Source organism: Monomorium pharaonis, chromosome 9 (genome assembly GCF_013373865.1).
Source record: "Monomorium pharaonis isolate MP-MQ-018 chromosome 9, ASM1337386v2, whole genome shotgun sequence".
NCBI classification, from domain to species: domain Eukaryota; kingdom Metazoa; phylum Arthropoda; class Insecta; order Hymenoptera; family Formicidae; genus Monomorium; species Monomorium pharaonis.
The window spans coordinates 8,221,700-8,245,571 of NC_050475.1; the positions used below are offsets into that span (position 1 = coordinate 8,221,700).

The window sequence follows — 23,872 nt, forward strand, 5'->3', positions numbered from 1 at the left end:
AACCGGCGACGTCGCCGTCTAATTCCGACCAAGCTCTCTCTCTCTCACTCTCTCTCTCTCTCTTTCTCTCTCTCTCTCTCTTTCTCTCTTCCTGGTGAAATTGTACAAGAACTCTTCCGCATGTGTTCCAATTTTTCGCGCCCGCCGAGCCGATTATCGTCCAATTATTTGGAAACAGAACGCCACCCCTCTATTTTTCGTACTCTCGTTTGACGTCTCTGTCGCCGTTAACATTTTTAATGGGAATCGTAAATTTTGACATACGTTGTATACGTCGATTGGACACGCGTGCGTTCTGCGCCGTAATACGAGCGCCGGAGAAAACGAGGTTCGAGCTCGGGGATAAAGCGCTCGTAAGGCATCGTCTGGCAGTAATTCCAGAGGAGATCCAGGAGGAACGCGAGATCCGTGGAAAGAGAGCGGTCGAAAAACTTGGCGCCGTTCCGTGCTGTCCGAAACGTTATTAATCGGGGACTCTCCGAACTAATCGGGGTCCCCCGTGATGGCAAAAGGAATTGTTTTCTCGTCGTAGTAACGGTAGTATCGCTATGCCTCGAAGTAGAAGGAACTTAAGGCACAAAGAGTACACGAAGGTCAAAGGAGACTCGAAGGAAATCGATAGATACGAATTCGTTTCCGGCTAAACGACAATCTAGACACTACGCAATAAAGTCGACTACTTATCACGAACACGTAGTTTATCACGACCATCTATGTCCCGCTTACCTGACGCTCATTCTTTCTCTCTCTCTCTCTCTCTCTCTCTCTCTCTCTCTCTCTCTCTCTCTCTCTCTCTCTCTCTCTCTCTCTCTCTCTCTTCTCTCTCTCTCTCTCTCTCTTTCTCTCTTTCCGTAAATCAAAAGCTAAATAAACTGTGTGATTAAAAATAATTAATTTAGAGAATATAATAACAAAGTATAGATCAAGATATGAAAAAAAGTTAATTAAACTGGTTTCCCTCGTCATATCAAATATTTGGCGTGCATACATTTAATTTAATAAAGTGGAAAATTTGATAAAATTACTTTATATCATATGTGACTAGGTTTATACATATCAAACCTGGAATGTTTATTGCAATTAAGGGGATAATTGATCGAAGTATCCGTTAAAATTTGAAATGCGCCGAAACTTTCGTAAATTATATCAAAGCTGCGATAAAACTCGTAGCACTGCAGTTTGTAAGTGATGCACCAGAAGCGAATTCGAATTGTCGATTAAAAAAAAAAAAATTACTCACACGTCTACAAAACTCGCCTACTACAAACTCTTTAATGCTATGATTATTAACAATTAAATAATATATTATGATATAGATACTATACATTGTTTCGGCATGTAAGAATACTGTTGGTAATGAAATAAAGAAAATTATACTTGTCACGTCCTTTCATTGTCTCTGTCAAAGATTAAATTACCCGCTCTTTTAATACATCACCATCTACTTTATTCGCCCGATTCATTCGGGTAAATTTAAATAAATGTGAGAGACTTTTATTTTACTCATCCCATTAATTTTGATTTACAGGTTTTGCGGCTTTGTAAAAGCGGATTAAATTCCGGGTTGCGAAATATCGCAATTTCGTCGAACAATACCAACTGTCCGCAAATAATAAAATAAATTGAATAAATTTACTCACCGAAAACGTAGCCACCGCAACGACTCCCACCATCAGCTGTTCCATCAGTGTTAATTTCTGCTCGTTCGACCCTCAAGTCCATCAAGTCACGTGGATGCGAGAATGAAAACCGCATTTAATTGCAAACGCGCACATCGATGAACCCTTTCGTATACGGCGAATCATCTTCGATATGTTCGAGTTTGATGACCTGTAACAATATTCCATATTCGTAATTATTCGGAGATTATAGATACATCTCTCTTTAATTCAAACACGCACAAAATTTTTTTTATTTTATTTTATATACAATTTTTACATAATAAAAACATTTTATTATTGTAGTACTTATAAGTTATGCATAAATACACATGTAAAATTATATACGTATAAAATTAATTGTTATATATTGTTTTAAAAAAGTTCCGACATAATATGTAAACAGACATTAATTTAAACATTACTCCCATTGATATCGCTGACCTCGATATAAACTGAAAGTGAACTATACACCATTACGTGACCGAGAAAATGCGGTTAATTATGCGCGCGCCAATTAGCACGCCATGACAGTCGCTCGTTATTACACCGTTGTTCATTTTCGACTAATAATGCTGAACGGTTCAATTTTGACTGAATTTCTCAAATTTACCTGAATGTCGCGTAGCAACTTGTGTTATAATTAATTAGTGTTACTCAACTTAATTGATTCCCTATAGCGGGTCAGCTGTTTACCCATTCACTACTACCTGGCGTGCCTCGCGTGGCGTGAATTGTGTGAAAACAACGCGCTAATCAATGCATTACACTCAAAATACTAATTTGCACATAAAATACTTTTATATCATGCAGAAAACGCGAACGATGCAAAGGAATTTAGCAACACAAAATCGCGTGAGATAAATGCCAATACTGACATAGATTTTCTAAAGCATCCTCTTATTTCTCGAAAATTGAACATTGTACTGCATTAATATTCATAAAAACAGATTGCTAATTAAAGAAATAAAAATCCATAGTTTATTTATGGCTTTTTTCTGTATAAAATTTGCTGAAAACATTTGTTAAAAACAAGAATAAAATTTGTATGAGTTTTTATTGTATACTTAAAAAATAATGATTATTGATAACAATACATTTTACATGTTTATAACTTCCTAAAATTTTTTCATTTATGTTCTTTTCTTTCATATTTTCCTCATAGTGCGATTTAAAACATAAAATCGCTATGCAACATAAATCGATATACTTCCCCGTAAGAATAAGCCGTAAATCTGGTGTAGAATCTCACCTATGATAACCTTAAGCTTCAATATTGCGCTGTATAACCTGTTATATTCGAATACGTATTCGAGTTGACAATCCGAAAAAAGCTTCCCTGCATGTTAGTAGCTAAAGCCTGCAGAATAACATCAAGGTAAGTATAAATTGACAAACAATAACATTAACTCTTTTATTCTGTCGGATATGTGGACTTGAAATATTCGGCACAAAGTAATATCTACTTATAACAGTTAAAATGCCTGTTATATATTTTTTCGTTATTTTTTTTTCTTAAAAAAAAAGATATAGAAGAAACTTAATGTTCTATAAACAGAAGTCTTTATTTAGAACTCGTTTATAAAGAGATGTTAGCGCACTTTTTTATCGTTTTATCATTTATTAGACAGAAAACACGGATAAAATGACAAAACCAAAAAAAAAAAAAAAACAAAAAGCGCATTAATATCTTTAAAAGTGCATTCTGAATACGGATCGTAGCTATTAAAAAAAATGGAATATCAATTAATGGACTGCTTCGGAGCTACGTCTGAATTCACAAGGCTGTAAATTCAGACCACTCGGCCTACTGTGTCAATTTTGAAATCAAATTTCTCAGATGTCCTTTTGAATTATATTGCAAAAATATTAATTTCTGCAAAATATGAAACAGCATTATGGCAACTACTATAACTATCTTCTAATAAAATACATCCTATATATTTATGTTTTTAGTTTTATTTTTATCCTTTGTTTAAGAAACATATAAGAAATATGTAAGAACACAATAAACGCACATTGAGCGTTACTATATAGTGTTAACTGTATAGTATTACTATCAAATATTTAATTTGATTTATTCTCTTATAACAATTCTGCAATTTATTTTACCTACAATTACAACTCTAAACTTTTTCGTACTTTTGAATAGAACTATTAGTGATCGTGATTAGTAGAGAATATTGTGATGGCTGTCAATTATTACCGCGTATTTCGATTAATTCGTGCACATATAGACGCAATAACGACCGCAGTATTAGTTGTTGACTATACATGTAATATGTGTGTATTAACACTGCGCAATATTAAGATTACTAATTACTATTGCGTTTCTATCAGTTAATTCACGCATGTTATTACATAAATACGATTACGAGATAATTAAATGACTACATAATAAAATGTGTATGTATTAATACTATATAATATTAAAACTACTACTGTGACTTTTAATTAATTCATGTATGTAATATTATAGAAATAATGATAGTAATATTAATTATACTTTGCACTATTGAGCTACAAGAAATACATAGTGATCGTGGCCAACATATGTGTTAAAGAATATTGCTAGTAACCTTCCGTGGTTACACTTCGGATTTGTAACAAATTGATCACCATAGGGAGAGTATGTCATATCCCACTGACATTTTTAGGGTTTTATTACAACCATTTTGCATTTTTAAACTTTTGACTGGTATTAATACATTATTAAAGAGTTTAAAAATATGTCCTGATAATTAAAATAATGAGAATAAGCAAATATAATAGTCAAATTTAGCATTGAATCTAGAATTTTGGGACGCCTAAATCAGGATCGAAAATTGCTCGGGGTGCTGTACACCTCACTGTGACCACGGAGAGTTAATTACTATTACATATCTCATCAACTCATGTACACATGATTTTTTAAATAGTTCATAACTGTGTAATATTAATTACCTCTGTTTTTATGTACTTTTATTCTTCAGAATAACTGTACAACAATAAACTCTAGCTGTAGCTAACACAGAACACAGAAAATTGCGATCATTGTTAATTACTGCCTTGTACCTTGATTAATCCTGGAGTGTTACTGTGAACTACGGGTGAATTTTCACCCAAATGCTAATTTAACTTTAGTACATTTCTTGTTACTAAAATATTAATAACAAAAACATTAAAATTTTAATAGATTAAAACAAGATCAAAATAAAATTTTTATGCATTATTTATTGTTGTACAGTGAGTATAATAATAATATAGTATAGTAAACTATAAATTAGTTATTTCAATCTTATAATCTAAAATAAAAAGTTTTACAAAATTCCTTATAATTTTGTAAATAATATTTACTCAAAATAATGTGGAAAAATATAAATAGCAATCCAAGGTTAATTCATGCATACATAATTTGATAACAACAGTACAAACAAATATAAAGGGCTCGTTAATAATAAGCAAAAATAATACGATAAATAGGTTAATATATCGAGCCAAGACAAATTATCCTAATACATTATAATTTATAATTATATAATGGTTATTTAATAAATTATAATGTATTAGGTTTGTCTTGGCTCGATATATTGAACTATTTATCGTATAATTTGATAAATACATTTGATTAAAAAAAAAATTTAATCACAACTATTTTGTACTTTTAATTTACAAAAACAGAATGACAATTGCATTTACAGAATATCGTTGTTATAGTTGCGTACCTGGATTAAGTGAGATAAAAATGATAAAATTTAAATAAAATTTTATTTGTTAAAGCTGTAAGTTTTTCATGTGTCCTCCTAAACAAAATTTTATTTTTGAACTTCTTAATTTTTGAAAAAATGATAATAAAATAAATATAGTTTCATAATTATTTTAAGAATTCATAAATAATTTGTGTGTGTGTGTGTGTGTGTGTGCATGCGCGCGCGCGCGCGCGCGCAATCATAAAAAATATAGAATATTATTTGCATGTATATTAATAATTTACAGTTGGTTATTAAAAGGTTGCAACACTTTTATTTTAATAAGTTTCAAAATGCAGCACTGCTTGTCGAGCGGTTATAATTGGTTAGATTCATAAATAAGAATCAACCGCTCGGTAAACAAGTTCAAAATTCATAAAAACAAAGTTGTAACCTTTTAGTAATCGATTGTACATAAATAAAAATAATTATTTTAATTACATTATTATATTAATTGTCACTCTAACAAATTTAATATATTATTCGATATTTTAGAATTAATATTTTTTTGATATTATTTTTATTTAATAGAAATTATTAAAAGATTAAATAAGTGTTTTTTTGTAAAAGAGTTGATCTTAAATAATTTTTAATTAATTTCAAATTGTTAAAATTTCTTTCACACAAAGCAAAATAAAAATAGTGAGAAATATATTTGGAAAACAACATCAATATTCCATTATAAATCAATTAATCCAAAATTATGAAGAATCTGTAAAATATTAAGAGAAGTTGTAATTTTAAAATTTTGTTAGATGTAAATCGTGTCGAGACTTCAAACTCTTAAGAGCACGACAATGAAAATAAAAAGTTAAAAACAACGTATTTGATCATTTTTTTGGTCAATTTTTTACAAGGTTCCCTTTTATCTCATCGCGTTCTTGTTATCCTTTTTGCCTAGTTACGATAGTTTTCCTTAATAAAAGCATAAAAATGAATTAAATATGAAATCCTTTTGTGTAGATTATTTATTCTATATATTAACAATAAAAAACTATTTTCAAAATTATGAAATATTAAAATATAAAGTTATTGCAACATGATTTATCACGTGATATAAATCATTGTTCTACAAAAATTACGGGTGATTTTGCTTGCGAGTGAAGTTGAGTGAACATATTAAACTAAACCGATATTATGTTTCAAAAGTTTTCTACTATACAATAAACTAGAATAAAAAAAAGTTCAATAAAAATTATAAATAAAATAAAAACAAAAATATAAAAAAACCAAGTAAATGTTTTTTTGCTTTTAAAATATAAATAAATAACATTATATAATAGTTGACTATAAGTTCTGTAGAAAATTCAATATTCCTCAATTTAAAAATAAATCTCGAAAAAACATCTTCGTTCGTTCTCAAGTACTTAATTCCTGCAAAACCATCAATTTACACCATACGATGGACTGCAGTAGCTTCATATTTAATACATAATGTTTACTACCGATAAAACTGGGTAATTTTCAGAAAATCCTTTTTTCTTAAAAATTATAGACTTTTATTTTATTGATATATGTACATAGAAAAATTTTTTTAATTTTATTTTTTTTAATTTAAAATTTATTTCTCTTTTTCTAAAAAAATTGTTTCTTTAATCATTTTTTTTAAGTATCAACTAATTATCAAACAAAATTAGTCAAACAAAATCAATTGACGATAAGTATGGCATACACATCCATTCTAGTGTAATTCACAAGTGTTTATAAAAACATTAGTGGTAATCGTGGTAAATAATAATTAAAAAGAGGCATTGCGTATTGAATTACCTTTTGAATTCTATACGTATAGTGAACCATTCATGCAATGTGGATCTATGTCTGTTGAATATATCCTTTGATTAATTTTTTAATTTTAAATTTAATGTTTAAAACTCAGGTGTCTTTTTTGTAATTGTATGTGTGATCACGTAATATTAAAAGATAAAATAAAATTAATTTATTTCAAAATTGTTATATTAGAAAATTCTCCACTCTTACCAGGAATTTTGAATAAAATTAATAAAATAAGAATTATTATACAAAATTTGAATAAATACTTTAATTTTTATAACTTTTTAACGTTTTTTTATTAATGTCTAAACAGCCCGCAAAATATTTTATATTTAAAATATTTCTATATTGCTTATATTAATGAATCAAAATTTGTTGAGAGAAAGAAAAAAACTTTTCGTCCAAATCTTTCTACTCTCCTTAACTTATGCATAAATTTTGTAACATAATGACTACAACTATATCTTCTACACATAATGACTACTAATTATATCTATTTATCTCTCATGCTTTTAATCTGCAAAACAACAAACAATGATATCCTAGCCAACACAAAATATCAGAAACGGTACCAATTACAAATATCTAATTCGATTAATTTATGCACATATAATTTTATAACGTAATGATCACACACTAATTACAGTTATTAACTGCATATATGTATAATATACATATTAAATCGACGTAATATTACTGCTATCGATTACTAGCACATGTCACAATTAACTGATGCACGTAATTTTATAAAAGTAACAACAATTATTTCGCATTTCCAATCGAAACAATTAAGCAGTAATCGCGACAAAGGTAGATTATTGCAATCACTGCAAGTTAAACATTTCGGTTAACTCATGCATATAATAAATTTATAGAAATTCAACACATAATAATACGATCGCATGGAAATTATTTGAATTCTTGACGCATTATCAACGCATTATCAATATACTGTATGAGGATATTAATATTTTTTTAAATTAAAATAAGTTTCAATTAATGACTTATTAAATTAATTTAATTATGTTAAAAGTTGTAAAAGTAAAAAAATCAGTTAAAAGTTGCATTAAGATTAAATTAAAAGTTCATTCCAAAAAATTATTATTTATTGTTATTAAAAAAGAATATCATAATTGTTTTAAAAATTGACTTACCCAACATAATGAAACAATTACAATATGGATCAAATAAATTTAATATTTTATTTTTAAATGTAAAATTTATATAAAATAACAAAAAATTAGTGTTTTTTTATACAAGAATAATTAATCTAGGAGTACCTTTTCTTTTTTTGCAATTTTTTTTCTTTTACATACATACATATTTAATTAAAAAAAAATAACAAGTTAAAGTTTATGTGCTTTAAAAAATAATTACTCATACTTAAAAATTAACTCATTTAATATTAGTTAAAAAGTCATTAACCTTTTAGCTTTATTATTTAACTTTAAAATTTTTTTATAAATAGTGACTACCAACTCTGATTTAAGTTAACCGAATATGATTTTTGCCCGATACTTGATACTTGATACTATCATCACATGGAAGTTTATACTTGACGGAAATGTTGCATTAACAACGATATATTATATTCATATATAACATATAATACGATCCCTGCTCAATAGCCTCAATGCTTTTCTTGACACTGTCGATACCTCATACTTCTCTTACAATACAGAGACATTCAACGTTTCAAGAGACGTTCAGAAGACGTCCAGAGAACATTTTATCCAAAAGCGTCCCTTAGATAAGATGTACTGTGTGATTTATTTTTATTTTCGTTCACAATTTAGTGTTAGTGCGATTTACTTTTAAAAGAGAAAGAAAACTTCATTTATCGCCGAAATGATGCGATACACCATGCAACAACGCTTTTTAATTAATTTTACATTACCTCCACTTACATTACTCAATTTTTTTAACGTAATTATTCATGTGGAGTATTTCTGACATTTTCACATTAAATTTTAATTTTATTATTTCTTTAATAATTACAGTTTTAAAGCTTGATAATATTGTATGCATTCTTTAGATAGATAAATAAATTTTTTTTTAGACTGTGAAACAAATTGTGTTAAATACAATACAATGTGCTTGACAATGTGTTAGTAGCATATAAATATATACGGAAAAATTTCATAATAAAAATTACTATAGTAAATAGTAAGCACAGACCAAGGAAGAAATTATGAAAATTTTTACTATGTGTTTCATCAAATTGTAATAATATTTACACTACTTGTGATATAATTCTCTGAAATTCTTCTAGACAGCTACTATCGTATATAATAATTTTTGAAATTAAATTTTCTCCGTGTATGTAATAAATTCAGATGTCACTAAAAAATTAAATATGCTAATCAAATTTGTTTATATATATACATATATGCATATAGAAATTTTTATAGAATCTTTTTAATATGTTGAAAATAAATATTATAAATAACACTTATGTTATATATAATTATAATTTATAATAATACAAGGGTGTTAAGCACGAGTACAAAAGGTCGTTATGCCCGTGTTACATATTATATTTTTTGTTACTTGTTATTTTTTGTTCCTTGATCTTGAGTTCTCTCAAATTGATGGGTTAGGGCACAGACTTTTGCATAACGCATAATGCATAACGCATAAGAGAATCAGTCAATCGTCTATTTCCCTCTCTAGAATAGAAATAAAGATTGATTGATTAATTCTTTTATGCGTTATACATTATGCAAAAATCTGTGTTCGGGACCTAACCTGTCAATTTAGTCAAAGTTAAGTTCGCGAAAGCGATGAAGCCTTTGGTCAAGCTATGAGAATTACTCTATACATATAAATATTAATATCTATATAATTTCAAACACACACACACAAACGCGCGCGTGCGCTTAAAACAGACGACAGGTTTGTGCATAGAAGCATGGTCAATTGCGATTATTCGATCTATTATATACATTACCACTTTCGCTGTCGTACGCGACACTTCCAAGTTGCCGGCTAGCACGCAAAACACATTTTCCTGAGCAAAAATCGTGAATAACGCAAAACGACTCCGTGACGAAGCCCGCGTGTAATATAATGCGCATGTGCGTTAAGGTTAAGGCCATTGCACGTACATTTCCTTAATCTTAAATAAAATTTCGACCAATCATATTGCTCAAATTAGCCGTAACCGACCGAATTAACTAATTGTATTGCTCAATTTCTTACGGTTAGGAAAATGTACGTGCAATGGTCTTTTGTACTCGGCCTTTAGTAGTGATTCACTATGGCAATTAGTTTCGAGCGACCAATATTTCAATGCACACACATATATTTAAAAATATATTATATTATTTTAAAAAATATTATTTATTGTTAAAACTTACTTAACGGCAAAAGTAATTACAAATATGTCCGTCTTAATGTGCCTTGCAGGCATCGAGAACGTTGGCATTACAGCACGACGAATTACAATGTAAATTTAAGATAGAAATTGCCATCGCATTTGTAGACGATTTGTACTTGCACGATAAAAACTTTGACACCTAACCGACGTGTGATATAGTGGACGCTATATTACCAACACAAACCATCACGTTAAGATTATATGAGACCTCGAGATAAATTATAAAGTTTTATTTTTAAAACACATAAAAACTTTTTTCTTAGGTTAAAAATATTATTTGTATAAAAAGAAAACATTTTTAAATAAAAAACAATAATTTTACAGTTTCTAAACTTTGTGTGGTTTATTTTAATTAATTAAACTTTAAACTTAATTTATTAAGTTAAATCATTAACCTCTAGCTTCTAATTTTATTATTTAACTTTTTAATTTATAGTTAATTATTACTCAACTCTGACATATTCGCTGAACTGTATGCGTTTTAGTTGAATAAATAATAGAGGAGATTGGATACGTACGCTAATAATCATAACTTATGTGCAAAATGCTTCTGAGAATAAACGCGCAGAATTTGACGTTAACTCGATTTTTCTTGCAAGAGAAACACGAGAGACGAAGAGCAGAAGAGAGCGCGCGACAAATCCTCTTGCTCGCCGACCACATGAATAATTCTTACAGTTAGCTAACTAAACTTCATGTACGATCGCACAGATGGCGCGACGTGACGCTCCGCGGCGCGTCTGCTAATGCGTGCGTGATCACGCGTGCGCGGAAATGGTCCCTCCATCTGGCTACGTTTTCCAGCAGCAGCGTCGTCACTGTAGTACGCGCGACAAAAATCTATATTAAAATGGAGGAGAAGAGCCAGGCCGCGGAGCGCGAAACCAAGAAGGATGAGGCCCATGAGAAGGACGCGCGGAACAAGAGGTACGCCGCGGGCGAACGCGCCTTCTCGCGCCGGCGGATCGCGGCCTCCGTTTGCGGCGCGATTGCGACGGGACTCGCCCCGCACTTCGCCGTCCCGTCTTAACCTATATATTCGTTTTGATACTGGAAACCGGGATGGTCTATGCTGCGGTGATACCTCGCGGCGTTTTTCCTCGGCGATTTTCCGATTGCGAGTCCCCGTGGAACGTCGCGGAGCCTTCTCGATCGGGTCGATCATGATTTGCATTTCCGGCGCGATCTCCTCACTTCGCGCCGCAGGCTTTCGTCACTGGCTCGCAATAATTGTGTCATTACGATGTAATTTATTTTATCGACAAATACCTAATCAATACAACAGGGAGCTGGTAGTCTTGCGCTTTTTAATTATCGCTGCTTCTACACGTAAAATGAATTTCAGTCGATTGTAGCTGAATCTTTGTTTGCCAATATTTTTTTGCGTGATTTTGCATTTCTTCAAATATCGCACCGAGTAAATTTTTAGTCTGAAATACACAGATTTAAGTTGAACAAAAATATTAATACTACAGTATTAATTAATAATTTAATATAACATTTGCTTTTATCCTCCAAATACTGCAAAGAATTTGTTGCGAAAATGGTAATATTTATCGTAACAACCAGTTTAAAAATACACATATTAAGGCATGTAATAAATAATAATAACACCTTATAGATTGATATATGAAAATGAAACTAATTAAGGATGAGTCTTATGGTAATATTTCTTGTCTTTTTATATATGTTCTAGGCAAATAATTATTTTAAAAAAAGCTTTTGACTAGATTATCAAATACTATCTGCCTGGTCAAATGACTTTCTTAGATTTTTTGTGTTTAAATGCTATTTGATTAAACTGCTGTTAGGCAGATAGTTTTCAGCGAAGCAGACATTAGGTACGTTCCGAGTAGATGGAACAAATCAGCAAGTGCTCATTGATTCTCTAATATGATTTTTGCTTTGATTGATTCTTCAGATCTAGAAACCCAGTATAGAATCACTGAGTGCTCATAATAATGTTATTGGAAAAAAATTTTTGTTACTTAAAAAAAAAGTGTTTAAGAACAGTAAAAACAATCTACTTTTTACTAGCAACTGGTTTGATTAGATTCATATATGATTTGGTTTCTACAAGTTTACATGCATAATAATAACATTTATAGTGTTTCTTTAAATTTGAAATTTTTAGTTTTTAGTTAATTATTTTATTAAAATTCCGTAATAGATTATTTTTATTTCATAATTTCAACTTTAGAGTACCTATTTGTTACATCATTGTTTGTTCAAATAGCATAATTTTGGGAATTATAGCTAAAAAAGGTACAGAATAAAAATATTCAGTTTTGCTACAATTTGAAAAGAAAAAATATTTTTATAAATCGAAGTACTTAAAATTTTTCAGATTGTATTTCTGCTTTATAAAATAAAATTCATTTCCATTTTCCTAAAAAGCATTCAGACTAATGCTATTTGTCTAGGAAAATAGCATTTGAACACAAATAAACAATATTTGATTAAGCAGATAATATTTGGCCAGTCAAAAGCTATTTCTCTAAAATATAACATTGGACCTGAGATAGAGAGATATATGTATGTGTATATGTGTGTGTGTGTGTGTGTGTGTGTGTGTGTGTGTGTGTGTGTGTGTGTGTGTGTGTGTGTGTGTGTGTGTGTGTGTGTGTGTGTGTGTGTGTGTGTGTGTGTGTGTGTGTGTGTGTGTGTGTGTGTGTGTATTTAATTATCAATAATACATTAAAACTTATTCTTAATAGTTGTTTTTATATATTGGCCTATATTTTCTTGTTATTTTAAATTTTATGTCTTTTAAAATATATTTTTATTCATTATTATGTAAATTTTACATTTTTGTATTTACGTTTACAAATAACATAATTGAATCTTGAATATAATTAAATATGAATATAAGTGAAACTTGAATATAATTAATAATTAACGTATTAATTGAATATGTTTAGCATGGGAAGTTACTTGCATTACGTTAAAAAAAACTTGTTATTTTAGTTCGAAGAAGAGAGAAGCTCGGAAGAAAAAGAAAGAGGCGGCACAAGCAGCTAGTGAAAATCATAACAATAATAAGGAGGAGAAAGAGATGTCTAGCGCGTGCAATATCTCTATAAAGGATATCCAAATGGCAATGGAAGTATTTAATATACAACAAAAACCTGCCAAAACTCAGGAGGAAGCATTGCAAAAGCCTTATCAATTTTGGAGTACGCAACCCGTACCAAAAATGGGTAAGCTATCAAATCACAAAAGAGAATTTTATGTTATTAATTTTTTTAAACTTGTGTTGATTTTACAGATTTTAAACTTATATTAATTTTACAGATGAAAAAATTGTACGCAATGAGCCAATTGAGCCCGATAAGACATCTATTAGGGCAGAGCCCTATTCGCTTCCTGCCGATTTTCAATGGGACACATTGAATTTGGATGATCCTTTGGTTTTGTCAGAATTGTACACATTACTCTCAGAGAATTATGTCGAGGACGATGACGCAATGTTCAGATTTGATTATCCTCCCAACTTTTTGAAATGGGCACTACAGCCTCCTGGTTGGTGCAAGGAATGGCATTGTGGTGTACGAGTAAGCAAGAGCGGACGTCTAGTCGGTTTTATTTCCGCTATCCCAGCTACCTTACGCGTCTACAATCAGTAAGTCTCAGTGTACTTAAATAATTTCCTTATTTCGCAATGTTTGATTAATGTTTTAAATGTTTTCAGTACTCAGAAAATGGTAGAAATCAATTTTCTATGTGTGCACAAGAAGTTAAGATCAAAGAGAGTAGCACCAGTATTGATACGCGAAATTACGAGGAGAGTAAATCTGAAAAGCATCTTTCAAGCTGTGTACACTGCCGGAGTCGTTTTACCAAAACCTATTGCAACATGCAGGTTCGTATGAAAAAGAATTATACCAGTCGCTAAACAATCAAGTAAATAACTTCAAAGAGTATAAAAATAATAAGCTTTTAAGATAATAAATTTGACATTAATTGATATTTTAGATCAAATTTTTTTTATACATACTGGATTGAAATATTACATTTTATTTAAGAAAATTAAATTGTAATTATAATGTTTTTAATTGTTTGTTGACTAATTTTTTACTTATTCTTTATTAACTGATACAAAGTTCTAAATAAAATCTCAATTTTTTTTTACTCGATTAATTATAAATTGATCAACATGTATGTATTAGGTACTGGCATCGATCGTTAAATCCAAAGAAGTTAATTGACATTAAATTCTCACATCTCACTCGCAACATGACGATGCAGAGGACTTTAAAGCTATACAAACTGCCAGAGAGTACAAAAGTACCAGGTTTCAGAAAATTGGTTTACACGGATATACCACAAGCGCATAAAATATTAACGGAAGTACGTATAAAGCTAGAATTGTTCGACACATGTGATCGTCGTAATATCCATTATTAATATTCATATTTATCTTGCAGTATTTGGAGAAGTTTGATCTTGCTCCAGTATTCTCAGTCGAAGAGTTTGAACACTGGTTTTTGCCGCAGACTGGCATTATTAACAGCTTTGTTGTAGAGAAGGAGGGGAAAATCACCGATATGGTGAGTTATTATACATTACCAAGCTCCATTATGCATCATCAGACACACAAGACCCTCAAGGCCGCGTATAGTTTCTACAATGTGTCTACCACAACGCCATGGCTCGAACTAATGATGGATGCCTTAATATCAGCGCGTGACGTAAGTTTTTTGTATTTCTGCCAGAGACCCTTAAATAAGAATCTTAAATAAAAATGTAATACATGGTCTTTTATTTGCAGTTGGGTTTTGATGTGTTTAATGCACTCGACCTCATGGATAACAAGGAATTTCTAGAACCTCTCAAATTCGGAATTGGTGATGGCAATCTTCAGTACTATCTATATAATTGGCGTTGTCCCAGTATGACACCTGGCAAGATCGGTCTTGTGCTCCAGTAGACTTTTAGCCCAGAAAATCGCTGTTTAGAGAAAGAAAAAGGAAAGACATCTTTTCGCATGTGTGATCTCGCGAAAGCTTAAAAAATAGCGATTAAGTATGAATGAACAAGGGATATACAATGCGATAAAAACGCTGTTATTAGATGAGGATGAGGGTAACCTTAATCTTTCCTACCAATAGAAGTATGTAAATGTTTGTGGCGATCGAAAGGAATCTGAATTTTCCTGTAGGATCGGCGATCAAATGGACAACTAAATCCCTCGAAAAATTGTTCTTGTTTTCATCATTTTGTTGACGCGTCTTTGAATTCTAGATTGAATTATATACAATCGGGATTAAACTATTATGAAAATTGTGCATTGTACAGCGCACGTGTATATACGTATTTGCATAATTCAAATGTAGATAAACATGCAATTAATAGCAATTATATGGGAAGCCATCCTGTAATTATCTGAGAATTTTCGATTTTTAATCATGTAAGTCTTTAGATGCCAGATAACTCTTTAAACTCCGTTTTTTCTTTACACCTTCTCAGCTAATTAGATATGTCGAAATGTGAGTGACAGGCGAGTTAAAAATAAAAAATCATTTATTGAAAGTAATTGCTTTTTACTTTCTAATTTTTATCTCGTCCCCATTAATTTCATGCATTCGTAACTATATGAATAAATAAGTTATTCTCTCTCTCTCTCTCTCTCTCTCTCTCTCTCTCTCTCTCTCTCTCTCTCTCTCTCTCTCTCTCTCTCTCTCGCGTGCGCGCGCTCCCCTCTTTCTCCTTCCCTCTTTTTTTCTCTTTCTTTTCACAGTGTTAATTATTAACAACCTATATAACGACTGAACGGGGAGTTACATAACTTAGGATTTGTTTTCTAGCTCCAATTAGATATGCGAAACATGTAAAGAAATCAGTGAGGGTAGTGTATTACACTTTTGTGAAAGTGAACAAATTTACTAGTTAACTAGTGAAATTAATAAATATTTCCTTAAATTTGCTTGTTTTAAATAGAATTGAAAAAGTTACTTTATAAAAGTAATTACACAATTACAATCTCTCTTAAAAGTTACAAGTTACTAACACTGAAATAAAATACATCACAGTTATAATTACTTAAAAAGTAACGACTCATTTGTGTTAATTTTTTGTAATTATGGATTGTTATTTTAAATATAAGAATTTTACATGTCAATTATTATTAAATTATTTTATATATTCTAAACACTCAATTATGTGTTGTATTATTTTACATATAATGAGTTACAATTATTTGAAAAACAAAATCAAAATATATTAATATAACTGAATGTAAATAATTAATAATAAATTATTTATGCTTGGAATATATATATGAATAAAAATTTTGGGATTAATATTTTTTTAATTAAAAAAATCTCAAGAAATTAAAACTTTGTGATAAAATCATAAATAATTCCAGAACTTGTTTTATGGTCTAACTTTAATGTTTATATGGTAACTATTCTCAAAAATAATTTATCACTTAATTTGCAGAATTTGAAGACCAAATGTTGAATAAAACTTATAAAGTAACTATAAAAATAATTATTAAATTAATTATTAATTATGAAAGATATAATTAAGTTAATTTCACAGTTATAAATGGCAAAAGGGGAACAAAGTTACTGGAGAAAAGCTACTGTTAAGGTACATCACACGTAAAAAAGTTGTAGTTTTAATCGTAAGGCCTTAGGCCTTGTCTACAATAAAGCTTTAAGCCGTAAGAAATTAATCGATCACAATTGAGTATTCTTATAAAAATCGACTGTGATTGATCAGTTTCTTATAACTTAAAGCTTAAATCTTTTTATTGTAAACTCTTATTGTAGACAAGACCTTATGCAGATCGATCTATTACAATCAAAATTGCAATCTTACGATCTGGGCCCCTATTCTTGAATTCATTCGCAAGAGAAACGTATTCGCAAATTCTGTTCTTACAGAAAAGTTAAAAATTTATTGGCTATCGTATGGCTTTCAACCAATAAACTTGCAACTTTTCTGTTAGAGCGGGTATTTGCGCATACGTTTTCTTGCGAATGAATTCAAGAATAGGGGCCCTGGAATGTTCAATGATTGGTGATTGGTTAATTCTTACGGCCTTACGATTACGACTAATTGTATATATACGTATGATGGCCTTAACTTTGATGGCTTTGAATTAATGACAAGTATTGGGTTACTTTTCATTTCTGAAGTTAAATATTTTGGCAAAACAAAAATACAAAAGCTTTCAAAAAAAATTATAATTATAAAGAAGAAAGATAGATTATTCAAAATTTGTCTTAGTTTTGCTCTATGATATATTGTGTGTGTGTGTGTGTATGTGTGTGTGTTCTTAAATTATATAAAATTGCAAACTGATATTTTTATATTATTACAATTTACTTATTATAATGCTATAATATTTTACTCTGAAGCATAACTTTATTATTATTATATTTTACTTCGAAGCATTGTCCCTAGTAGCAAAAAACATTGGGGCAATATTGGAAAGTAGTATAAAGACAATATTTCCAATATTGGTCCAATATTGTAAAGTGGACCCTTCATCTTATTTAGCCAATTTGTCTAAGCAAAAATATTGGTTCAATATTGGTTCAGCATTGGGCCAATATTGAATCAATCGATTTTTCATATTGGACATTAATTGCATTTTAATTTGGAGCCAATATTTTATAAACAATATTGGCGTTACATTGGGAAATATTGGAAAAATATTGGCCAATGCATTCCCAATATAACCAATATTAGCCAATATACTGCCAATGTATTTTCCTATTAGGGCGTAGTTTGATGAAGCATTATCAAACACAAGAATGAACAAAAAAATAATTCTGAAATAAGCTTTCTAAGCTTTAAAAATGTTCTTTTTTAATCTTAATCCTACACTGTAAGGTAGAATAAACCCTACCGATTTTTGGCTTTAGTTTCAGACTTGGTTTTTTGCTTAGATTCATGAATTGTTTCACTGTATTGTAATTTAAATTGCCTCAAAATAACTTTTGGACATTAATTTTAGAAGTTTAAATGATGTTAAAAAAATGTTTTGACCAAAAATGTTTGATAATATACAAATAATAACCACTTAAAAAGGATGGAATGTATTACACCCTCTGTGTAGAATACCGAATTATTTAATAGTGTGTAGGATTAGAGTTAAAGAACTCCTTATGTAGAAACTTTATTTCTTATAAATTTTTTTTTTACTTTAAAACTAAAAAGTTTACAGATAAAAGATCTGAGATAAGAAATATTAATTACAATGTTTTTAATTTGCATAAATTTTATAATGACTTTTTAAATATTTAAATTTTGATAAGATGTCAAAAAATTGCAAGCATTTCCGTAGTATATATAATTGTCCTTTCAAAAAATTACGAAGTGCAATCCCGATGAAAGGATCAAATTTTATCTCGCGAAGTTTGTACGGATTTACAGAATAATTACGTTTTCTAACTATATAAATTCTCCGTTTTTGTTTTTATTTTTTGTAATACAAAAGAGTTAATAAAAAATAACTTTTGTATTTTATGTGTCTCAAGGTACAAAGATCAGAATAGTATTTTTTTTTATCATTATCGTGAGCATCGCGAGTATACCATCCCGTTACAGGCTGGCACGCGCAAGGTCTTTGCGAAGATAAGAGAGAAAACCTGGTGATGTACCCGTAGCGATTAAGCGGTTAAAATTTACATTTCGGTTTTAGATAGGGAGGCGACGTCCGAGTGACGACGGACCTTCGATAAGTTTGTAAACCTATCGGGTATGTAGAAAGATCGATCAATGACGCAGAGCAGACAGGAGGAGGACACGGATGCCGTTCCACCTTGGACGAACATATTACACAAATGGTCGATCGAACGATACCGCTAACGATACGGGCTGTAGTATAACTATCACTTGTTTACAACTGTGTTTTCTAGCAGCGTAAAATTTGCTAATCTAAATATATTCAAATTCCGAGTGAAACTATAACTAATACAAATGGTTCCCTTAGTTAATGCAACGGGGCTAAACAACACCAGAAAAACGGAGTCAGGGATACAATAAATGGGGGCTTGCTGTAATATCTGCAAACGTGACGTGGTTTTCTTATGAGGAAGCCAATAATAATATACGTAATCTAACGAAATTGTTATATTTTATCGATACTTTTTTATGGTGGGTGTGTTGCTTAAATAATATCTACAAATTAAATAATATTATACTATTTAAGTACAATAACGTTTCGTATAGATATTTATCAATTGAAAGTCACTTGTTAATCTAAGGAATATTTTTATGCATTAGAGTTTTACCTATTAATCTTTCAATTAATGCTGTAAATCTTAAAAAAAAAGAACAACTTAAAGTAAAGAAAGTCGTTCCTATATTAAAATTTCATATAAATTATTTCTGGTAATGATAAAGATAATCACGATACTTTTATATATATGTAGATCAAATATTTATACAGATGATAGTGAATACAAAAATATATCTCGATTCATATCATTTATTACAATTATACCTTTCTTCATCGCCAGTGCTCTTACAGCAAAATATTTCTTGCAAATTCCTTGCAAGAAATTCCTTTTGTGACCGTCCGATTATGATTTGATGACTTGTTAACTACTTGTTAACTCTGATTGCTTTAAAGTGTAAAGTTTTTCGTCGTGGAAAGAGAGAAAGAGACGGAGCATGTTTTTTTCGCGAGAGAATGTGCACATCGGGTTTCATCATCCAGGAAGCTCCTAACCAGACACGTCCGTATTGATCTCGGAACGTGTTAATGGTAATGTCGATAGATGCTAATCGCGCGCAATAGTCACTCGCGGGCGCTCACGCGTCTTTCGTACTTGCAGTATAATAAATATGCAAGGGAAAAAGAATGAGAGGGAGGGATATATGTGCAAAAAAGCGGAAACGTCGAATCATCGAACAATACCCAGAGCCAGATAACACTACAAGGCGTGTACGAGTAGGAGTAGGTGGGGAAGAGACACGAGACACACGATGCGGAATAAATACTGGCCTGAAATCGAGCGGAATTCAGTCGCACACTTAGTGTACTAACAACGTAAACGTCTGATCACTGTGGGACGGTCCCTATTCTCGCGCAGACCTTCATTGTTTGGCACCACTTTGCCAATTGATTAATTAGTGGCGCCTCGGTACCGCAAGACTCCAGAGACGTGCGAACGTCAGTTTGCAATTAACCAGCGAGAGAGGCTCGTTACCATCGAAGTCTATAGTACTCTGCTGCGAAACTCCGTCATCCAAACGCGGACCAGACCACCACAATGCTACCAGTCCAATATTCTTCGATCTTTACCTTCGCGTCCGTCGCGGCTGCCACTTTTTTCGGGTATCTGATTTGAAAAACATAATACCCCTCTGCAAAATTCATTTTACACACGGAAACCGTTTAGCTTTTGTTTATTTCTAGATAATAAATTCGTCGACCTTCTTACATATCCGTCATATATAATTGAGTGTACTTTAGTTTTATCGATTTTCAAGCAATTTGTCATCCTTCTTTGACATCTTAAAGACATTTTTTAATCCTGCTGTTCTTTTCGGGTCTCTTCGATCCAAAACACACACACACACACACACACACACACACACACACACACACACACACATTTTATTTTTTATTAATATTTTATTTAAAAACTTTTTTCTTTGACATTTAATGATTTCATCTGCCAATATAAGATTTCTTTTTTATGAAATATTAAAAAATTTTTAAAGCTTGTTGATTGTATTAATCCCTAAATGATATGATAAGTTCGAATGGAGAATTCGAACAAAACAGTATGGTTAAATATCTCACGATTTTATTAAACTTTCTATTAAATTAATTGCATTTTTGCAAATAAATTATATAAATTTTTTAATTTATTGCATTTTTTGCTGCATTTCCTACACTAAATAATTATTAATATGAAAGTTATTAATCTAATCCTCGAGATCCTGTAAACGCGAGGCGTCTGAGAGGATCCGGTAGACCGAAAATATCTTATCTAATGGGTGTCATTGTCCACACGCTTACGAGTCACTTCGTGTTTCTGTCCAGCTTTCGTACAACGACCCCCAAGGCAGGCAACCCGCAGCAATTCGATGTTTATTGGAACGTGCCCAGTTTCATGTGCGAGCAGTACGGCGTGATATTTAAGAATCTCCAGGATTTTGGAATTCGTCAAAATACTATGGATAAATTTCGCGGTGAAGAGATTGCGATTCTTTATGATCCTGGAATGTTTCCAGCATTGTTAACCAATAAAAATGGTAAGATAAAAATGCATTTTATCACTAAAATTGTTCAAAGGTATCTATAAAAATAATTTTACTATTTGTTTTTAGATATCCGTTAATAATTCTAATCGGATACTTTTTAAATATTCTTCGACTTTTTCTTTCTGACATTTTTACGTCGTTTTGATTTTTGGTTTGATTAGCCTTTGTATTTTTAGGAATCGTGACAAAAAGAAACGGCGGTGTTCCTCAAGAGGGTGATCTGAAGAAGCATCTCGAGATGTTTCAGAAGCACTTGATCAAGCAAATCCCTGACGGGTCATTTAGCGGCATTGCCGTGATAGACTTTGAGAGCTGGCGGCCGATCTTTCGACAAAATTGGGCCTCTCTCGAGCCCTACAAAACCCTATCCATAAAACTGGAACGTGAGAGACATCCCAATTGGAGCGACGAAGCCGCCAAGAAGGAGGCAAAACGTCGCTTCGAAAAATACGGCAGAGTGTTCATGGAGGAGACTCTGAAGATGGCAAAGAAGCTTCGGCCTAAGGCCACATGGGGTTACTACGGCTATCCGCATTGCTTCAATCAGACCCCTGGCCAGCCCACCGCACATTGCAATCGTCAAACTATGGCAGAGAATGATGGGTGAGTGATACGAGTTTGTCGAGGATCAATAATCCAACGCATCTGACAGCACGCGTATAATTTAATAGCATATATTAGCGCAAATGCGTCATTACACGGAACATATTAATCTCGAGATGATCTCGCGGCTTTGACATCAGGGTCGCGTTATCGGTTCACCGTGGGGTGAAAGAATTTATGAGCATGATGTTTAATTCACGAGCTGTTTAACGTTAATGACATCACCCCGGATACAGGACGATTATGGATCGCGTATTAAGATGTATGATGTTTATATCAAAATAGGTCAATGTCGAGGACAGTAGAGTGTAAAAAAGCAACTTGCAGTTTTGTTACCGGTGCGTTATCTAATCGCGCGCAGCGCGATAAAGGAGCGACCGAGCGTCCGTTATAACGTCGTTAATCGCGGGCGTTAATTTTAGAATGTCTTGGCTCTTCACGCTCGAGGACACGCACTTGCCTTCCGTCTACTTGAGGCAGGAGATAAGGGAAGAGGATCGGGTGGGCTTTGTAAAAGGCAGAGTTTCGGAGGCGTTACGTGTGGCAAAGAAAAGTCCGCAGAAGCAACAAGTTCTTCCCTATTACTGGTTCAAGTATCAGGATCGTAGGAATAATTTCCTGAGCAAGGTGAGTTAGCTCTCGAGCTTCTCTCGTTATGTTAACCGCGACGTCGGTTATCTATCCCGAGGATTTATCTGCGTGCAGAAAGACACGGAGAACGCGTTCAGCATGATCGCCAGCCTCGGCGCCGACGGTCTGATCATCTGGGGTAGTTCCGAAGACACGAACACGGAACAGAAGTGCAAAGACCTGCAGCGATACGTGAGAGAGACTCTGGGACCGGCGATAAAGCGGATCAAAGGGCTCTAAGCGCAAAGCTTGGAAGTAGAGCCTGGCACTGTCTCCAGTACAAACAGAAATTCTTTTTGTTTACTCGATCGTTAATTTAATTTCTAGCGATTTAGTTTCTAGTACTATTTAAATAGACAGATTTGTAGGAACCTTGTGCGTACCTGGCTAGATATGACACATTTGTAATTTTAAATAAGCGATAGAATGTAAATAAGTGGTAGAACGCTGAAATATTGTAAACTTCGAGGAGGAGCCGTGGGGATGGGACATCGGGAGAACCGAGGGCTAAAAAAATCAAGTGTGACTGAGAGGGTGGAGAGGGAGAGGGAGAGGGGGAGGGGGGAGAGCCCCAGAGCCTGTCCGGCTCCGAAATCAGCCGTGGACCAGCGCGGCAGTCCTAGTGATCTCGTTAACGACGACGGAGGCGCGCGTCACGGCGCGGCGTCCGGCTCGCCATCCTTGAATCCTCCTCTTCATCTCACCTTCGTGCCGCGCGTCGCGTCGCGCGTCGTCGCGTCGCCCCGCGACCGGCAGTCGCACGCAGCGCGGCTCCGGTCTTCCTCTCTTTCTCTCTCACGGCTACGTCGATCGATGAGCGCGCGATGCCCGGCGTACGCACGACAAGTTTTACTGGTTCGCGATGTAACGCC

At 32.3% G+C, this 23,872-nt stretch overlaps 2 protein-coding genes and 1 long non-coding RNA gene across 3 annotated transcripts in view; 2 read left to right on the forward strand and 1 right to left on the reverse strand.

The window, feature by feature from the left end:
* LOC118647437 overlaps positions 1-2,714 on the reverse strand; it is a 42,012-nt gene extending 39,298 nt beyond the window's left edge. Inside the window, exon 1 of the long non-coding RNA XR_004964712.1 lies at positions 1,641-2,714. This is a non-coding gene — a long non-coding RNA (uncharacterized LOC118647437). The remainder of the gene's footprint in view (positions 1-1,640) is intronic.
* Positions 2,715-11,306: 8,592 nt separating this feature from the next.
* Positions 11,307-16,071, forward strand: LOC105831858 (glycylpeptide N-tetradecanoyltransferase 1). The gene is made up of 7 exons (XM_012672297.3): positions 11,307-11,462; positions 13,503-13,735; positions 13,830-14,157; positions 14,227-14,397; positions 14,705-14,885; positions 14,963-15,226; positions 15,307-16,071. Exons 1-7 carry the CDS (start codon positions 11,386-11,388, stop codon positions 15,463-15,465), a joined length of 1,413 nt encoding a protein of 470 aa, XP_012527751.1. The 5' UTR covers positions 11,307-11,385; the 3' UTR covers positions 15,466-16,071.
* A 1,477-nt stretch (positions 16,072-17,548) lies between these two features.
* Positions 17,549-23,371, forward strand: LOC105831859 (hyaluronidase). Its single transcript, XM_012672298.3, has 5 exons — positions 17,549-20,832; positions 21,547-21,758; positions 21,944-22,370; positions 22,793-22,997; positions 23,076-23,371. Exons 1-5 carry the CDS (start codon positions 20,768-20,770, stop codon positions 23,238-23,240), a joined length of 1,074 nt encoding a protein of 357 aa, XP_012527752.2. The 5' UTR covers positions 17,549-20,767; the 3' UTR covers positions 23,241-23,371.
* The last annotated feature ends 501 nt before the right edge of the window (positions 23,372-23,872 follow it).